A 14,782-nucleotide genomic window follows, 5' to 3' on the forward strand; every position below is an offset into this window, starting at 1 on the left:
GTGTAATCAGTCCACTTAAACATTTTGCATTAAAGCTTACTTAATTTTTCAATTTGAAATTATTTTTACTACATCAGGGATAGCAAGTAGAGACATTTAGGATTTCCAGCCTTCTTCATTGTGTAGGTAAAATGTTATTTGAATTCAAAACAGCATTTGAAGGGAACAACCGATGAGCAGCAGGTGCTTCTCAGGGTTGCTGCTAATCTTCCAATCAGGGATGTGGGTTTCTGGTCTACCTGTATACAAATTAGACCCCCATTGCATTTCCCTCGCGTCCCCACTAGGGGGCAACTTCAAATACCACTGATTTAAATAAAAAGGAAAGGCATGAGATTTTTTATTTTTTATTAGATTTGAGGGTTTCAACAATTCACTTTAGGCAAAGAAAAGGATAGTTATTTAGTAATAATATTTAATGTTTTAGTTTACTGAAAGGAAAACACTGGGGGACAGGACCTAGGTAATGAACAATGTGTATGCGTGTTACGGGATAGGGCTTAACTGTGGCAAAGGGTTGGTAAAAGGGGGAGAGAAAAATCACATCGATATATATACTCGTCATCATCCCATTGTTTTACAAAGACAGTCCCCAAACTCATTCCCACCCACCCATAGAATAGCAACAATGATAAAATAAATGATACTTGGGAGTATAAAAAAAAAAAAAGGCAAATAAACAATATATAATAAAATATAATACGAATTGTACAGTATTCTCCGGTTGTTCCCATTGACCCTTTCCATTCCTGACACCTAAGTCCCATTAATGTTTTCCCACATATATATATGATGGAATAGTTTACAGAAAAATGCTCTCTCATTCCATTCTGATCCATTTCAACCTATTCAGCTAGTCAGTTTTGCAAAATTTAACCGAATGTTTGAAAAGATACCTCCAGTTACACTAAGTGATTTGGTAAGTCAAGTTTCATAACAGGAGTGACTTAATTGACTTCCTTTTTCGGATAAATTGCTTCTTAGAATGACTGGCCTGTTTTACCGGCCAATTTTTAGCTTCAGGCCAAACATCTGTATGAAAAATAATCTCTACAGGGAACAAAGAAAGAAACACATAGTACAGAACGAGACAAAGACTATACTGTTTAACTGTGAATAATGACAGAAAACATAAAACATCAGTACTTTTGGTACTCGACTCTTACTAGTATGCATTCATAATCCCAGCGCAAACACAGCTAACAAAAACGATACTGTGGTTGAAAGCATTTTAGAAGAGGTGCTAATCAAACACTCAGATCCAGAATACTCTCTCCCCTTTGGGGAAGCAAAGACCGGTGGATGGTGCTTTTGATGTGAGCCTTTAAAAGTCTTCTTACAAACATCTCTGCTATATTAAGGATTGTATGGGATGTAAGCCTGTTGCCCACATCTTTAAAACTTGCTAGTTCTTGCTTGCTTTTTAGTTTAAAAAAATCCTACACTAGAAAATAATTAGTGGCTGTATTCAGTCACCACTGTTGTTCTCCCAGGCTGGCCCTCCTGGCCCTCTTTTTCCGCTGTCTTCTCAACAACCTCTCTTGGGGGCAAGTTCACTTTCAAGGCCCAGCTTCCACTACCTAACAGAGATTGACCCTGGCATGCGACGCTGTGCCTCTCCAGGAGAGATCCATTCCAGAAGCGGGAGCGGCATTTGGGACATGAGAACCGCCCTTGGGAAAGGTGAAGTCCACGATGAATGAGGGCTTTCCGTAACGTCCGAGAACGCTTTCCGCAGACCGAGCACTTCAGACGGGCYTGGTGGCCGTTATTTCTTGGAGGATGCCTCACACAACGATGGATCAAAAGTTTGGCCTGACTGGCGAATGTGGTGCTGGGGCAGTATTGGCATGGAAAACGTTTTATGGGGACTTCCATAGATGACAGCCCACTGACTTTAACCACACCTCCGCACCATTGTCTAACTCTATACCCTCCTCTCATCCTCAGGAGCTGGGCGAGCAGTTTCTTTTGCTTAAGCTTYTCATGCATTATTCCYTTTTTCCGCTTCATCASTTTGAGTCTCCTGCTCGTGGCCTTATTCAAGGCAACMCCTACTAGTTGCCCCCCTCTCATTATACTTTGATATTCAACCCTCCTTTTTYTCTCTCTTTTTCTCTTGCCACCAACCCATCCTTCTTGGGACTGGAACTGAAAAGGGCGGTGTTGACCTTGGGAGGATTGGTTTGGCATGTAGGAGCCTGACGGATAAGTTAAGGTGTGGCCCGATTCAAAAAGAGGGATGTACTGATCTGCTTGGGAAGGATGTTGGGTTCCACTAGCTGGTGGGTTTGCTGACCCGGTGCGGCCCAATCCATGCTGCGATTGCCTGTGCCTGGACAAGCTGTTAGAATAAGCAAAGGCCTTCCCGCATACCTCACAGCAGAAATTCTTTTCACCCCTTATTCCACCACCATGGACAGTTTGTTGATGGGCTGTCAGGTGGAACTGATGGAGGAAGGATTTCCAGCACGTTGTGCATGTAAAGAGCTTCTGAGTGGGCTGAGGGGGCTGAGTGGATGAGCTGGACCCCTGAGACTTATCTTGAGGGTACGGATAATAAGATTGAGAGTTTGCTTGATTTCCATCTAGATTATTGACCCCTCCATGGCCTTTAGCAATTTTTCCTCCTGGTGTACCATCCAATTCCACTTTTGTGTGTAATTTTCCATGTCTCACCAAGCTCTGAGCGTAAGCAAACTCTTTACCACATAGGTCACATTTGTAGTTCTTCTGMCCAGAATGCACAGTGGAATGTTTAGTAAGATGGAAGTACTCCCGGAACTCTTTCCCACAAACATCACACCGGTGTGGCTTTTCACCTGTGTGAACACGGTCATGCCGACGTAGGGTCTCACGTCTCCTGAACCCTTTACCACAWACTCCGCATGAATATGGCCGTTCTCCCTCTCCACGACTTCTTCTTTGTCKAACTATGATTCCATCMGGTCCTGGYTCTCTCTTCTGCCGAGGCTTGCGGGGCTTTTTCGGTTTAGCATTCATCATCTGCTGGCTTGGATGGGTTAAAGGSATGGTAGAGCCACTWCCTGMTCTGTAGGTCTTGTCGATTTCWGATGTAGATGATGGACCACCTGGTGAGACTCCCATATTCCCAAAGCCAAGTCCTCCAAGCAAACCTCCAATGATGTCTCTTCGCTCCTCTCCTCGACTCTCGCCAGTACTTATCTCGCAGGAGGCAGCGGCAGCTGCTGCAATTGCAGACATGGCACTGCTAGTGACCTCATCCTCAGAGTCATCCAATAGAGATGAAAGAGGAAGATGAGGCTGCTGTTGATGGAGATGGTGTTGTTGTTGTTGTTGTTGACTTTGAGGGTGTGGGTGTAAGGTAGGAGCCAAGGGTGCTTTTCTAAGTGTCTGGCTTGACATCTCACTGCTATGGGAGCTCTCTCCAGAATAACAAGATTGGTTAGCCTGCTGTCGTCGGTAGTCATCGACACTGTAGGATGGCTGGTATGATGGCCGGTTCCTTGAATAATCCGTGCCATATTTGCTCGCTCCATCTCGTTGGTAATCACCTGTACCACTGCCTCCAGCCACCATTTCAGTTTTGCTGCTACTTGCACTTGATGAGCTTTGATTTTCACCACTACCACTTGGTCTGGGCCGGGAATTCCTTCCAGGCTTTCCACAGGTGCCAGACGCAGCATGATTTAGCAAAGAGGTGCTCTCTCGGAAGCAGCGACCACAAGCAGGGCATCGGAAAGGCTTATCATCATGGATCTTCTCATGCCTRGTGAGGGACTCACGGCGGTTGAAAGACCGTTGACAGACACCACATGCAAATGGACGAGCCCCTGAATGGATAACACCATGCTGGAGAAGGTGCCCTCTTTTCTTGAATCCCTTTCCACATTCGGTGCAACAGAAYGTTTTGTCTTCGCTTGAAGTGTCTGGCTTGGCATCTTCAGAAGTCAAACCATGACTACGGAGATGCCTTCGAAGGCTTGTAAGATGACTGAAGGTCTTTCCACATTCACCACAGTGGTAGATGGCTTCAGGGTCAGGTTGACAAGGCATGGAGGCCATGGGATTTGCAGGTTTAGGTAGCTGTGAATCATTAGCTACCAGCACCGAGGCTGTGGATGAGGAAGGGGCTGAGGAGGAAGAGGAGGAGACCGTTGAGGAAGACTGTGTTGATGAAGAGAGGACTGATGAATGGTTATTACCAAGGCTGGTTATGGCTCCTCCTACAAGGCCCGGTTGAATGRTTGAATTTTGACTGTGTTCAGTGGAGCTGCTGTGGCAGTTACTACCACTGCTACTGCTGTGACTRGTGCCATCTGCTTTTCTCTGAGGAAGGTAGCCAGCCATAGCCTTCTTTCTTCTGCTACCACCACTTCCACCAGACCCAGATCCACTGTCTCCTTTCCCTTCATCTTTCGAAAGTGATAAATGGAGTGGTAGAGGGAGAGGCATACCACTAGCTTCTTGTTGCATCAACGAAGCCAGCTGATTGGAGGAGAGAACTGGAATACCTTGGAAATCAAAGCCACCCAGAGACGACGGCTGAGGTGTTGGGTGAAGAGGATGGTGTGGGTGGGTATGGCTGTGAGRGTGAGATAAAGCATGGGGTGCYAATGGTTGCTGCTGCTGTTGAGGYTGGGGAGTGGAGTGACTATGACTGTGAGAGGAGTGAAGAGCTGGAGGTGGGGCRAGGGCTGAGYTYGAGTCACTAGCTCCTTGGCCCAAACCCARGCCAAGATGRTTATGACCCCCTTGTTGAACCAGAAACTGCTCCAGACTGCTGTTRGTCGGGACMCCAGAAAGAAAGTACTGATTGGCGGCAAGCATGCAACTGAACTGCTGATGTAAGCTACGTGGATCAGRCTGCCCAACGAGTGGTTGCCCTAGGGAGGAMACTGCACTGCCAGGGTTGTTACTGGTGGACGATGAAGATGACGGGGAGGGTGAGGAGGATGGTCCAGGTGAGGCTTGGGGAACAGAGAGGCCAGGGTGTAAGGGTGGCGGTGGGGGAGCAGATGTAACCACTCCTCCAATAACACCAGAYCCTCCACTGCTACTACCMCCAAAGTCAAAACGTCCCATTCCAGAGTGCAGCTGCTCCTGGGCTAGCGCTGCTTCTGCAGGGTGAAACGGACGTAAGAATTGTGGGTATCCYGCAGCAGAGCTCCCACTMMCACTACTGCTCATCTTRCTGGATTTCCGTGAACTRTGYGAGGATGAGGACTGGCTCTGGTGTGATATTGGTGGAGGTGGGGCACTCATTTTGGCAAATATMGATGAAGAATCAGCAAAAGCATTACTTCTAGACCCCTGAAGAGACCCCAGACCGAGCCCAGAKAGAAGAGCCCCTGASGACTCCCCCTGCTGTTGGTGYTGCTGCTGAAGCTGTTGCTGGTGCTGAAGTTGGACTTGCTGTTGGTGCTGGAACTGTCTTTCCAATCCAAGGCCTTTAAACTGGTGGGCTTGGTGTCCACTTAGCATATCTAGAATGTCCAAGGGGTACTTACTGAACTGGAACATCTCCCACTCACTGATGGGAGGTTGTTCCTGGGTCACTCGCCCTACTGTTGAAGCACAACAATATCGCACCAATAATAATCAATGCTCAATAGCCACAGCTACTGGAAGTAATGCTTCATGAACAACTCTAGAATGACTCGCTGCTACCAATGTCTATCCCCGATCCCCTCTTATACAGATTAATGCCTACTGCTTGCACGTTACAACCAAGAAGAGCAGGTAAAGGTCCGTTTAAATAATAAATTATTTTCCTAATTTGGAATACAATGTATAGAACACAAAGTATAAATAGTATGCAGTCTACGTAGTGTTTTTAGATTCCTTCTATAGTTGTAGTCTTTATTTTTCACTAAAGATGTGAAGCTGTCAGCATCCAGCTGGGGAGTTGAAGGATGAACAGGTGTTCCACTTCGTTGTCTGCCCGTTGATGTCACGATCTCGAAGACTGGGGGAAAACAGAAACATGGATTAAGATAAATAGGCCGGGAGCTTGATAGCGCCTCACCCCCAGAGAATTTACCAAGCATAATTTCAAATTATGTTCAGCTCCCAGTGTTGGCATACATGACCACTTATCGCTAGACAAAACTCTGGAGACCTTCATTTTCCAACTTAAGAATGATCAAAATGTAAACAAACATTTGTGCCTTCAAAAGATTGATTATTTACAAGAACTGTTGCGTAGACCAAAACCAAAGCCGGATGTGGAGGTCACGGGCTGGTGTATTTACACGTGGTCATGCTGTCTAATCGGCTTCTTGATATGCCACACCTTTCAAATCACAACAGCATGATCATTACACAGGTGCACCTTGTGTTGGGGAGAACAAAAGCACATTAAAATGTGCAGTTGTCACAACACAATGCCACAGATGTCTCAATGGGGCGTGCAACTGGCATGTCGACTGCTGGAATGTCCACCAGAGCTGTTGACAACGAATTTTATGTTTGTTTCTCTACCATAAGCCGCCTCTACTGTTTTAGAGAATTTGTCAGTAAATTCAACCAGCCTCACAACCGCAGACCATGTGTAACCACGCCAGTCCAGGACCGCCACATCCGGCTTCTTCATATGCGGGATTGTATGAGATCAGCCACACGGACAGTTGATTTAACTGTGGGTTTGCACAACCAAAGAATTTCTGTGCAAACTGTCAGAAACTGTCTCAGGGAAGCTCATCTGCGTGCTCATCGTCCTCACCAGGGTCTTGACCTGACTGCAGTTCTGACTCGTAACCAACTTCAGTGGGCAAATGCTCACCTTCAACAGCCACTAGCATGCTGGAGAAGTGTACTCCTCACGGATGAATGGCGGTTTCAACTGTACCATGCAGATAGAAAACATGTATGCATCGTGTTCGCGTCGTGGGCAAGCGGTTTGCTTATGTCAACGTTGTGAACAGAGTGCCCCATGGTGGCGGTGGGTTTATGGTACAGGCAGGCATAAGCAACGGGCAACAAACACAACTGCAATTTATCGGTGGCAATTTGAATGCACAGAGATACCGTGACGAGATTTAGGCCCATTGTCGTGTCATTCATTCGCCGCCATCACCTCATGTTTCGGCATGATAATGCACCGCAAGGATCTGTACACAATTCCTGGAACTGAAAATATCCCAGTTCATCTATGGTCTGCATATTCACCAGACATGTCACCCATTGAGCATGTTCGGGATGCTCTGGGTCGACGTGTACGACAGTGTGTTCCAGTTCCAGCCAATATCCAGCAACTTCGCACAGACATTGAAGAGGTTTGGAACAACATTCCACAGGCCACAATCAACAGCCTGATCAACTCTATGCGAAGGAGATGTGTCGCGCTGCATGAGGCAAATGGTGGTCATACCGGATACTGACCGATTTTCTGATACAAGCCCCATTTTTTTTTTTTTTAGGTATCTTGACCAACAGAAGCATATCTATATTCCCAGTCATATGAAATCTATAGATTAGGGCCTAATAAATATATTTCAATTGACTGACTTCCTTATGAGCTGTAACTCTGTAAAACCTTTGAAATTGTTGTGTGTTGCGTTTATATTTCTATTCAGTGTATTTTGCAGATATGAAAAAGATTCACCAATAGTTGTTGATCTTGTTGTTGATGTGCATAACTAGGCGAGAGAGCCTACCGTTTCTTTGTTGTTTGATCAATAGAACTGTGAAGTGAAGTACCCAAATGTAAGAGGACTCCCCTGGTATTTATATGTTTGCAGAAATCCATTCAGGTGTATTTTGTGACTTTTGGCAAATGCGTTCTAATGATCTAAAGTCACGCTGTTGTTACTGCCTGTAAACACACAGGCCTGTGTGTCAAATGGCTTATTTGCACACAGGCCTACTGTAGCTCGGATTGGCTATGGCGCAATGGTCTCCTGGACGAGACAGATGTTTTTATTAGGTTTTATTTACTGCAGTGTCTTAATTGTGCAAACACACAGCCGCTTTCCCACGTTATATTGCTATAGATTTTTCACAAATGCTTGACTATACGTCATTCCCAAACATCCGTAGAATTTATGAAAACGTGAAAATGACCTTAAGTGCTCAGTTGTCAGAATATATATATATATATTTTTTTTTAAGTTGTCAAATTCCTCCTGGGGGTGTATAGGAAAAGATGTTTACTAAGATTATGTTGCTAAACACTGTCAGTTCCACTGTAAGCATTGCACGTGTACTACCATTAATGTACCTCAACTCCACCTTGCAAAGTTTGCATTTCCTTCTCATTTAACTTCTCAAAGTATTACCATACTCTTAGCAAAGAGCAATTTCTCAAGCAAGAATTTAACCAGGACTGTCTGGGAGTGAAGAAAACTGAAAACTAGTTATTGGCAGTGTTTTGGAACTTTTATTGGTCTATTAACTCATTTACCGCCTGGTAATGTCCCCAGGAAGGCCAAACTCCATCCTAACACAACAGGCAGAAATTTCAGGCAGTCGTTTTAAACAGCTCTTACACTAAAAGGGCATTATCAACTCCAATTGGCAACATATTTGCAGGTGAATAAACATTTACGCGCATTTACCCTTCAGTGGTGTTTTCATCAAACGGACTTAGGAAAATCTGTGCTTACTGCCCCCCCCCCCAAAAAAAAATCATGTACAGAATAAAAATCTAGATCAATGTGTTTCTGTTGCATTTTCAACTCTACCGATAGCTGTCACAAAAACAGTTGCGTTAAAATAGCAAATGTGCCTACTCTGGTCTTGGCACCTGCACCCTAGCCCAGGGTTTCCCAAACTCGGTCCTGGGGCCACCACTGGATACATTATCAAACGGCAGTCAAGCATCAGTCATGTCACCAGAATAAGACCCTCGATATTTATTGGAAAGCAGCGTCAAACTCATAGCGTGCACTTTCACCACCCCGTGAAGTTCATCATTCATCATTACTTCATCTGTAGCCTAATAAACTGCATGGTTTCACAAGTCGTATTGAGAGGACCACACACCATATCGTCGCGTGGCTCCAAGTTTGCTTCGATATGATGGTAATTAAATCAGCATTTGTGTATTAAAGGCATTTCCACCGCCATTTATCACATTATCCATTTGACCGAGACAAACATCCCACCATGTCAAATGAACAAAACACCTATCTGTATTTAGAATATTGTACCGAAACGTCCTGTTTTCATCACAAAAGTCCTTTTTATATTTATTAAACATGGGTATTTTCACAATATTATTCCAGCCTCAGTGTGGAAATATAAACACACATTTGACTGCACTGGGCCTTTAATTTTTAACAATGGATATTCCCACTCAAATCAACCATCTTCGTAGAACCATTTGAAAGTTTAAATTTAAACTATTTTCATTTATTTCTTACATTTTATCAGTAAAAGCATGACAGCAACCATTCAAGACAGTATGCTGCGTCTCAACCGATCGCAGGCACAACAAATACCTCAGACGTAAAATAGGGTATAAGCTAAAATGTGAAATCTGAGTTCACGTGTTTAGATAATTGACGTTAACGAGCCCCCAAAAAATGCTTCCCCCCTAATAAATCATACAAACAGGGTTGTTAAAAAGATTTCAAATGATAAACTCAACAGTTTTTTTTGTGAGGAAGACATGGATGTCTCATTGTAGGGTGGGGTTTGAAAAATGGGTCAAATTTGAGCACCTCTATCTCCTGAATGTTTTGGCATTCAGGTCGAAAAGATAACTTTCTGACCACTTCTACCATGGGCAAACATTGACGGTTTCGTTCAAATCAAAAGGGACCCAGACAAACAGTGATTGAAATCATATGGAACCGGCCAGCTATTAGGTCAGCCAATCATACGTTCCTCATGCACCTCAGGTTTGCTTTGAGAAGAAGTGAATTTAAAGTGTGCAGTTAATTATGTGCAAGAGAACTCACACTAAGCCAGTGTTTCAATTCTGGTCCTTGGGGCCCACAGAGGGGACACATCTTTGTTCTAGCCCATCACTAATTCAATTAACCACCAAGCCCTTGATTAGCCTAGTTGAGCTAAGGACAAAACCAACTATAAATATATTCAGGGGAAACACTAGTATGGTCAAAATAATCTTTCACCTCCTTTACCTTTTTTCCAGGTGACTTTCCTGACTTGGTTAGAGACATGGGCAATTGGAGGAATGCCACAGGTACCTACCCACCTCACATAGAATATTCATAGGCTACATTTCAATACGGTAACACCAGCAGCGTGTTTAGCAGGATGCAATGTTTTGGAACGGTGAGATAGAAATGTGCAACGTTGAACCTACGTGAAATAAGGAATCACGTCAGCTCTATTCTTGGGTTTCAACCTGCAATGTTCAAGAACATTTTGCAACTGAACATGGCCCTGGGCTACACCTAACCTTCAGTGTTTTAAAGTAAATCTCACAGGAACCCCAGGGTAAAACTTCTGCTAGAGTACAACAATGAATTCACGGTGTCCTTCCCCATAACAATAGACACAAAAACAGTGTACCGTCTTGTGGGTAATTTTCTATTATATTTCTTATAGGGCGATAAGATCACCCAACCTATTGCTACCAAACAAGTTAGGTATTATAATAGCCAAGAAAATGCAATGATGAAACATATAACCTAACAGAAGTTGGTACAACTTATAATAACCAAACAAGTAGCCTACTCCATAGATTATTTGTATTGTCATATGAAACTTTAAAAACAAAGGTAGGCCATTTACACCAAATAGAGTCTAAAATATTAATGTTGTTCTCATGGAATGACATTCCCTGAGCACTACAGTAAGGCCTAGGCTATGCCTATATCATAGACATTAAGTGTTACCAGTAACGTATGTATGGGTCGGTTTTCTGTTCTCGATCGTTTACTCTTTTTCGGGAGGGCTGATAGAATGCACAAATTGCAGATGTAGGCTATACACTAAAGCCTCAAAGGCAAATTAAATGTATGTAGCTAGTTATGAAATTCTCTACGATGAACTTTAAAGTCTGAAGTAACAAGAAGGCAATCAAATAGGCCTAAACAGAATGCAGCCTTGGCCTAGGTCAAATCAACGTTTATTGGTCGCGTACACAGACTTGCAGGTGTTATAGCAGGTGCAGCGAAATGCTTATGTTACTAGCTCCAACATTGCAGTAGAATGTCCCGCAAATGCAACCCAACTAAAAACATAACAAAAAGTAGATACATTAGCGAGAATCCAGAATATAAATACGTGACATAATTGTGCAAAGTTTAGCAAAAAAAAGTGAAAGGCATGCACAGCATTTCATTTTATGATAACATACTGTGCATCATTATGCATAGCAAATTGACAAAACTAAGGATCGCTAACACGGCCATGTCTCGACCTGTAACGTTACCTGATATGTGCTAATTGCTTACTGTTGAGATATTATCAAACATAAGAGAATGTGTTTTCACACATTTTTAGGTCAATACAATCCTTTGTAAATTATCAGTGACGTTCCCAGTATTCCCTAATAATTCATGTTGGTCTGTGAAGACCTTGCTTGCCCCACTACAACGTTGTAACGTAGCTACCATTCTAACAATATATTTTAAAACATCTTACCAACAGGTTTGGTGGGATGTATATGGGCTGGAGACTGGTGTATCGCTTTCTTCTTGATCGAAGATCAAAAAGGGGGAACAGGTAGAAACGAATGGGTCTACTTCCATTGATCTTCAGGTAGGTAGCTAACTAGACTAACTTGGGGGGAAAAAACACAAAATTGCAGGTGGTGGCAAAAAATAAAAAAATGTGCAGTTCGTCATTCGCCAGCTAACGTTAGCAGGCTAACGTTACCTTGTTTGTTTTTTTATAGGTGGCTGCCTACAGTTTTCAACCAAAGTAACAAGAAAAAGTTATTCGGATTTGAATAAAGGAGTCTTTCAATCATGTCGTTGTTAGCTAGCTAGCTAATAAATTAGACTCGTATGAACGCCTGGTTGCATAGGTAGCCGATGCTAAGCTAACCTAGCCACAAAGATAATATCTAGGTTGATAGCTGTCGTTTTAGCTAACATATCTAGCATGCAAATCCCCTGCCAAGATGGTTAAAGAAAAAAATATATCATAAAAAGGGCGCGGGAAATGCCGTGATAACTACAACGGCCTCCTTTTTTTTAATGTCAGATAGCCATTTTTCTTCATCCAGGGAAAAATATTTTCAAAGGCCTGCCTCTCCATCGGCCCAGGAGGGCTATTTTCGACTCGTTGTTAACAAAAACTATTTCCGCTGGGTTGGCCTGCTAATTCAGATATGTCTCTTATTTGAAGCAGATGCTTGAATCGTTAACTCTTCCAAATGAGCCCTTTCTGGAGTTTTTGTCGTATTTTCATTATTTTTCTTCGCTCAAATATTTTCCGCCCCGTGTCAATTTTATGTGGCCCCGTCTAGGGGCTACGGCTGCTAATGTTCTTCTCCTTAAAATGGTAGCTTCCGGTCTGTATTCTATTTCCGGGTAGTGTCACAGGTTAAGAAGTCCGACCAGCTGTATCTGGTTGTGCGTGTGCGTGTTTAACCCAACCAATCTATGTATGGCCATTGCATGGCATTGACAAATACATAATTAAATGCATTTATTTAGTTTAATTATGCATTAGAAAACAGAAACGTTATTATATTCAAATACATTTTTAATCTAGGAAATAGAGTGAATACATTTTTTATAGGAAATATTTCCAGATTAGTTACCATGTGTGCTCATACTGACATCATTCATACTGAATCCACAAGGGTGACAAAGGGGGAAAAAAGAACAAATGACTTCATGTTTTGGTATAAGAAAGGTTGAGAGAACAATATCAAAGTGGCTCACATATTACTAGACACTTAACAGATGTGCATCACATATGTGAGGTAAAGCAATTAGAAATAATTATTTCAGAGCATTTGGCCCAGAGAGTTTTATACTGTATTCCTGGAATTTTAAGTAAACGAGTACAGTGTAATTATAGGGCCATTTTCAGAATTTACATCCAGTTTGAATACTTTAAAGGCACAATCCATTTTTCATCCAAATGGCAGCCCTGCCACTTGATTTGCTATAGCACTAAGGGATCGGGGCTGGATAAATGACACCACTGTCAAGTTCAAGGAGATATGGATGCAAGCTTTTACAGTCCATGAAATCGACATATTTTTAAGCAATACATGTTTGTTTCTTTACAAAGGCATTGTTACAAACATATTTTGGGTTATGATGGGGTAAGTCAATTGTGGGCTATTCAATTCGTGAGGCATTTGATAAATTGTATTATTTAAGAATCAATGGATACATATAATTAATTTTTATTATATTGAACAGCAATATTTAGCAGATTGCACATTTGAAAATTAATTTTCTCTCCCGTAATTGCTGACCTAACTTTAGGACAGGTGAAAGACAGGGCTCCGCACCACCACATAGCTGCAGCATCACCTGTTCATTTATATCTGATCAGAGATTAGGAAGGGTAAAGGGAGGGACAATCTGCCTGTCGGTTTGCCTGTTTGTCTGTCTATCTTCTGTCTGTCTTTGTGTGTTTCCTATCCATCATTGATCAGTCAGTCCAACCGTAAGACAAAAAGCCAAAGTGATTTGAATCGAACAATCACAATCATAACTTGTGTTGATTTGATCAACACCAATAACCCAGTGGACAAAAATGAGTCATTGTGGATATTTTTTTTATTGTTATTAACAATTCAACAGTACGATTCTACAAATGCGAGAATTGACCAATAACCAAAATATGGGTTGCACGCTTGTAAGAGCTTCACTTAATATTCTTGGAAACAGACATGGGGATTATGTATTAGATGAATCCCTATACATTTTTCTGAGGTAATACAGTACACCCCTGCCTCATCGTGCCGCAATACAATTAGGGGCCAATAAAGCTATCTCATGTTTACTTACACTTCTTTCTATCTGGAAAACCTCACGCCACTAAATGTCACCCCATGAGCCACACACCAAAACAACCATTTTATACCACAACCTCCCTCTTACCTCCACCCACACACACCTTCTGGAATAATTTCCTCAGACCACACACACGCATGCAGGCACGCACACACGCACACATTAATCAACAGTACATTTACAGGCACACAGATTAATGAGGGCGTACTCAACAAAAACATAATCACAACATCAGTATACCTCCAAAAGTACAATAAAAACATACATTTAAAATAACTGAATCTTCGTGTGACATAAATATATTTTGCCTCTCTTCGTTTTAGTTTAACAAGATTCCAATTACGGAATCTGAAGTTCTTACTGTAAAAAACATTGGGGCATTCTAGTCCTATAATTGGTGATCCATAATCATGTTAGTCAAGGCAAGTCACAATACATTCTCCAAACTATTCTAGCAAAATCCTCATTCTTTACAATAAATAGTAAAGTTCTTGAAAAGAGCGAGATTCCGGTCACATAAATGTAATCTTATAACGAAATGCACAAATTTTCACAAAAAAATGTCAACAATGGAATTGTATAGCTTTTGCTCTACACCTTGAAATGTGAGAAAAGTAGATTTTGTTACATTTGCTTTGGTGAATGTCACTTTACAAGGACAGCTTTGATTGATGTCCTTTCTGATACTAGGCTTTTGAATCCAAAAAGCCAATATGAATAATAATATCATAGCTTTGGGTTTGAAATAGTTTGTGGATTCTCTGAGAAACACAATTGTCTTACTTGTCATATGCCAAGTCAGATCAAATGTGAGATTCAGCATTCCTGAAAATAAATTAAAATACACACATGGGCACACAAATACAGACGCATGTACATTACACATACACGCCATGACA

At 42.2% G+C, this 14,782-nt stretch overlaps 1 protein-coding gene across 1 annotated transcript; it reads right to left on the reverse strand.

Moving 5' to 3' along the window:
* Positions 1 to 800: 800 nt before the first annotated feature.
* Positions 801 to 11,644, reverse strand: znf865 (zinc finger protein 865). Its single transcript, XM_023975589.2, has 2 exons — positions 11,545 to 11,644; positions 801 to 5,950 (listed from the first exon to the last, which is right to left on the reverse strand). Exon 2 carries the CDS (start codon positions 5,503 to 5,505, stop codon positions 1,456 to 1,458), a length of 4,050 nt encoding a protein of 1,349 aa, XP_023831357.1. The 5' UTR covers positions 5,506 to 5,950; positions 11,545 to 11,644; the 3' UTR covers positions 801 to 1,455.
* Between the last annotated feature and the right edge of the window lie 3,138 nt (positions 11,645 to 14,782).

This window comes from Salvelinus sp. IW2-2015, linkage group LG30 (assembly GCF_002910315.2).
Source record: "Salvelinus sp. IW2-2015 linkage group LG30, ASM291031v2, whole genome shotgun sequence".
In the NCBI taxonomy this organism is placed as follows: Eukaryota; Metazoa; Chordata; class Actinopteri; order Salmoniformes; family Salmonidae; genus Salvelinus; species Salvelinus sp. IW2-2015.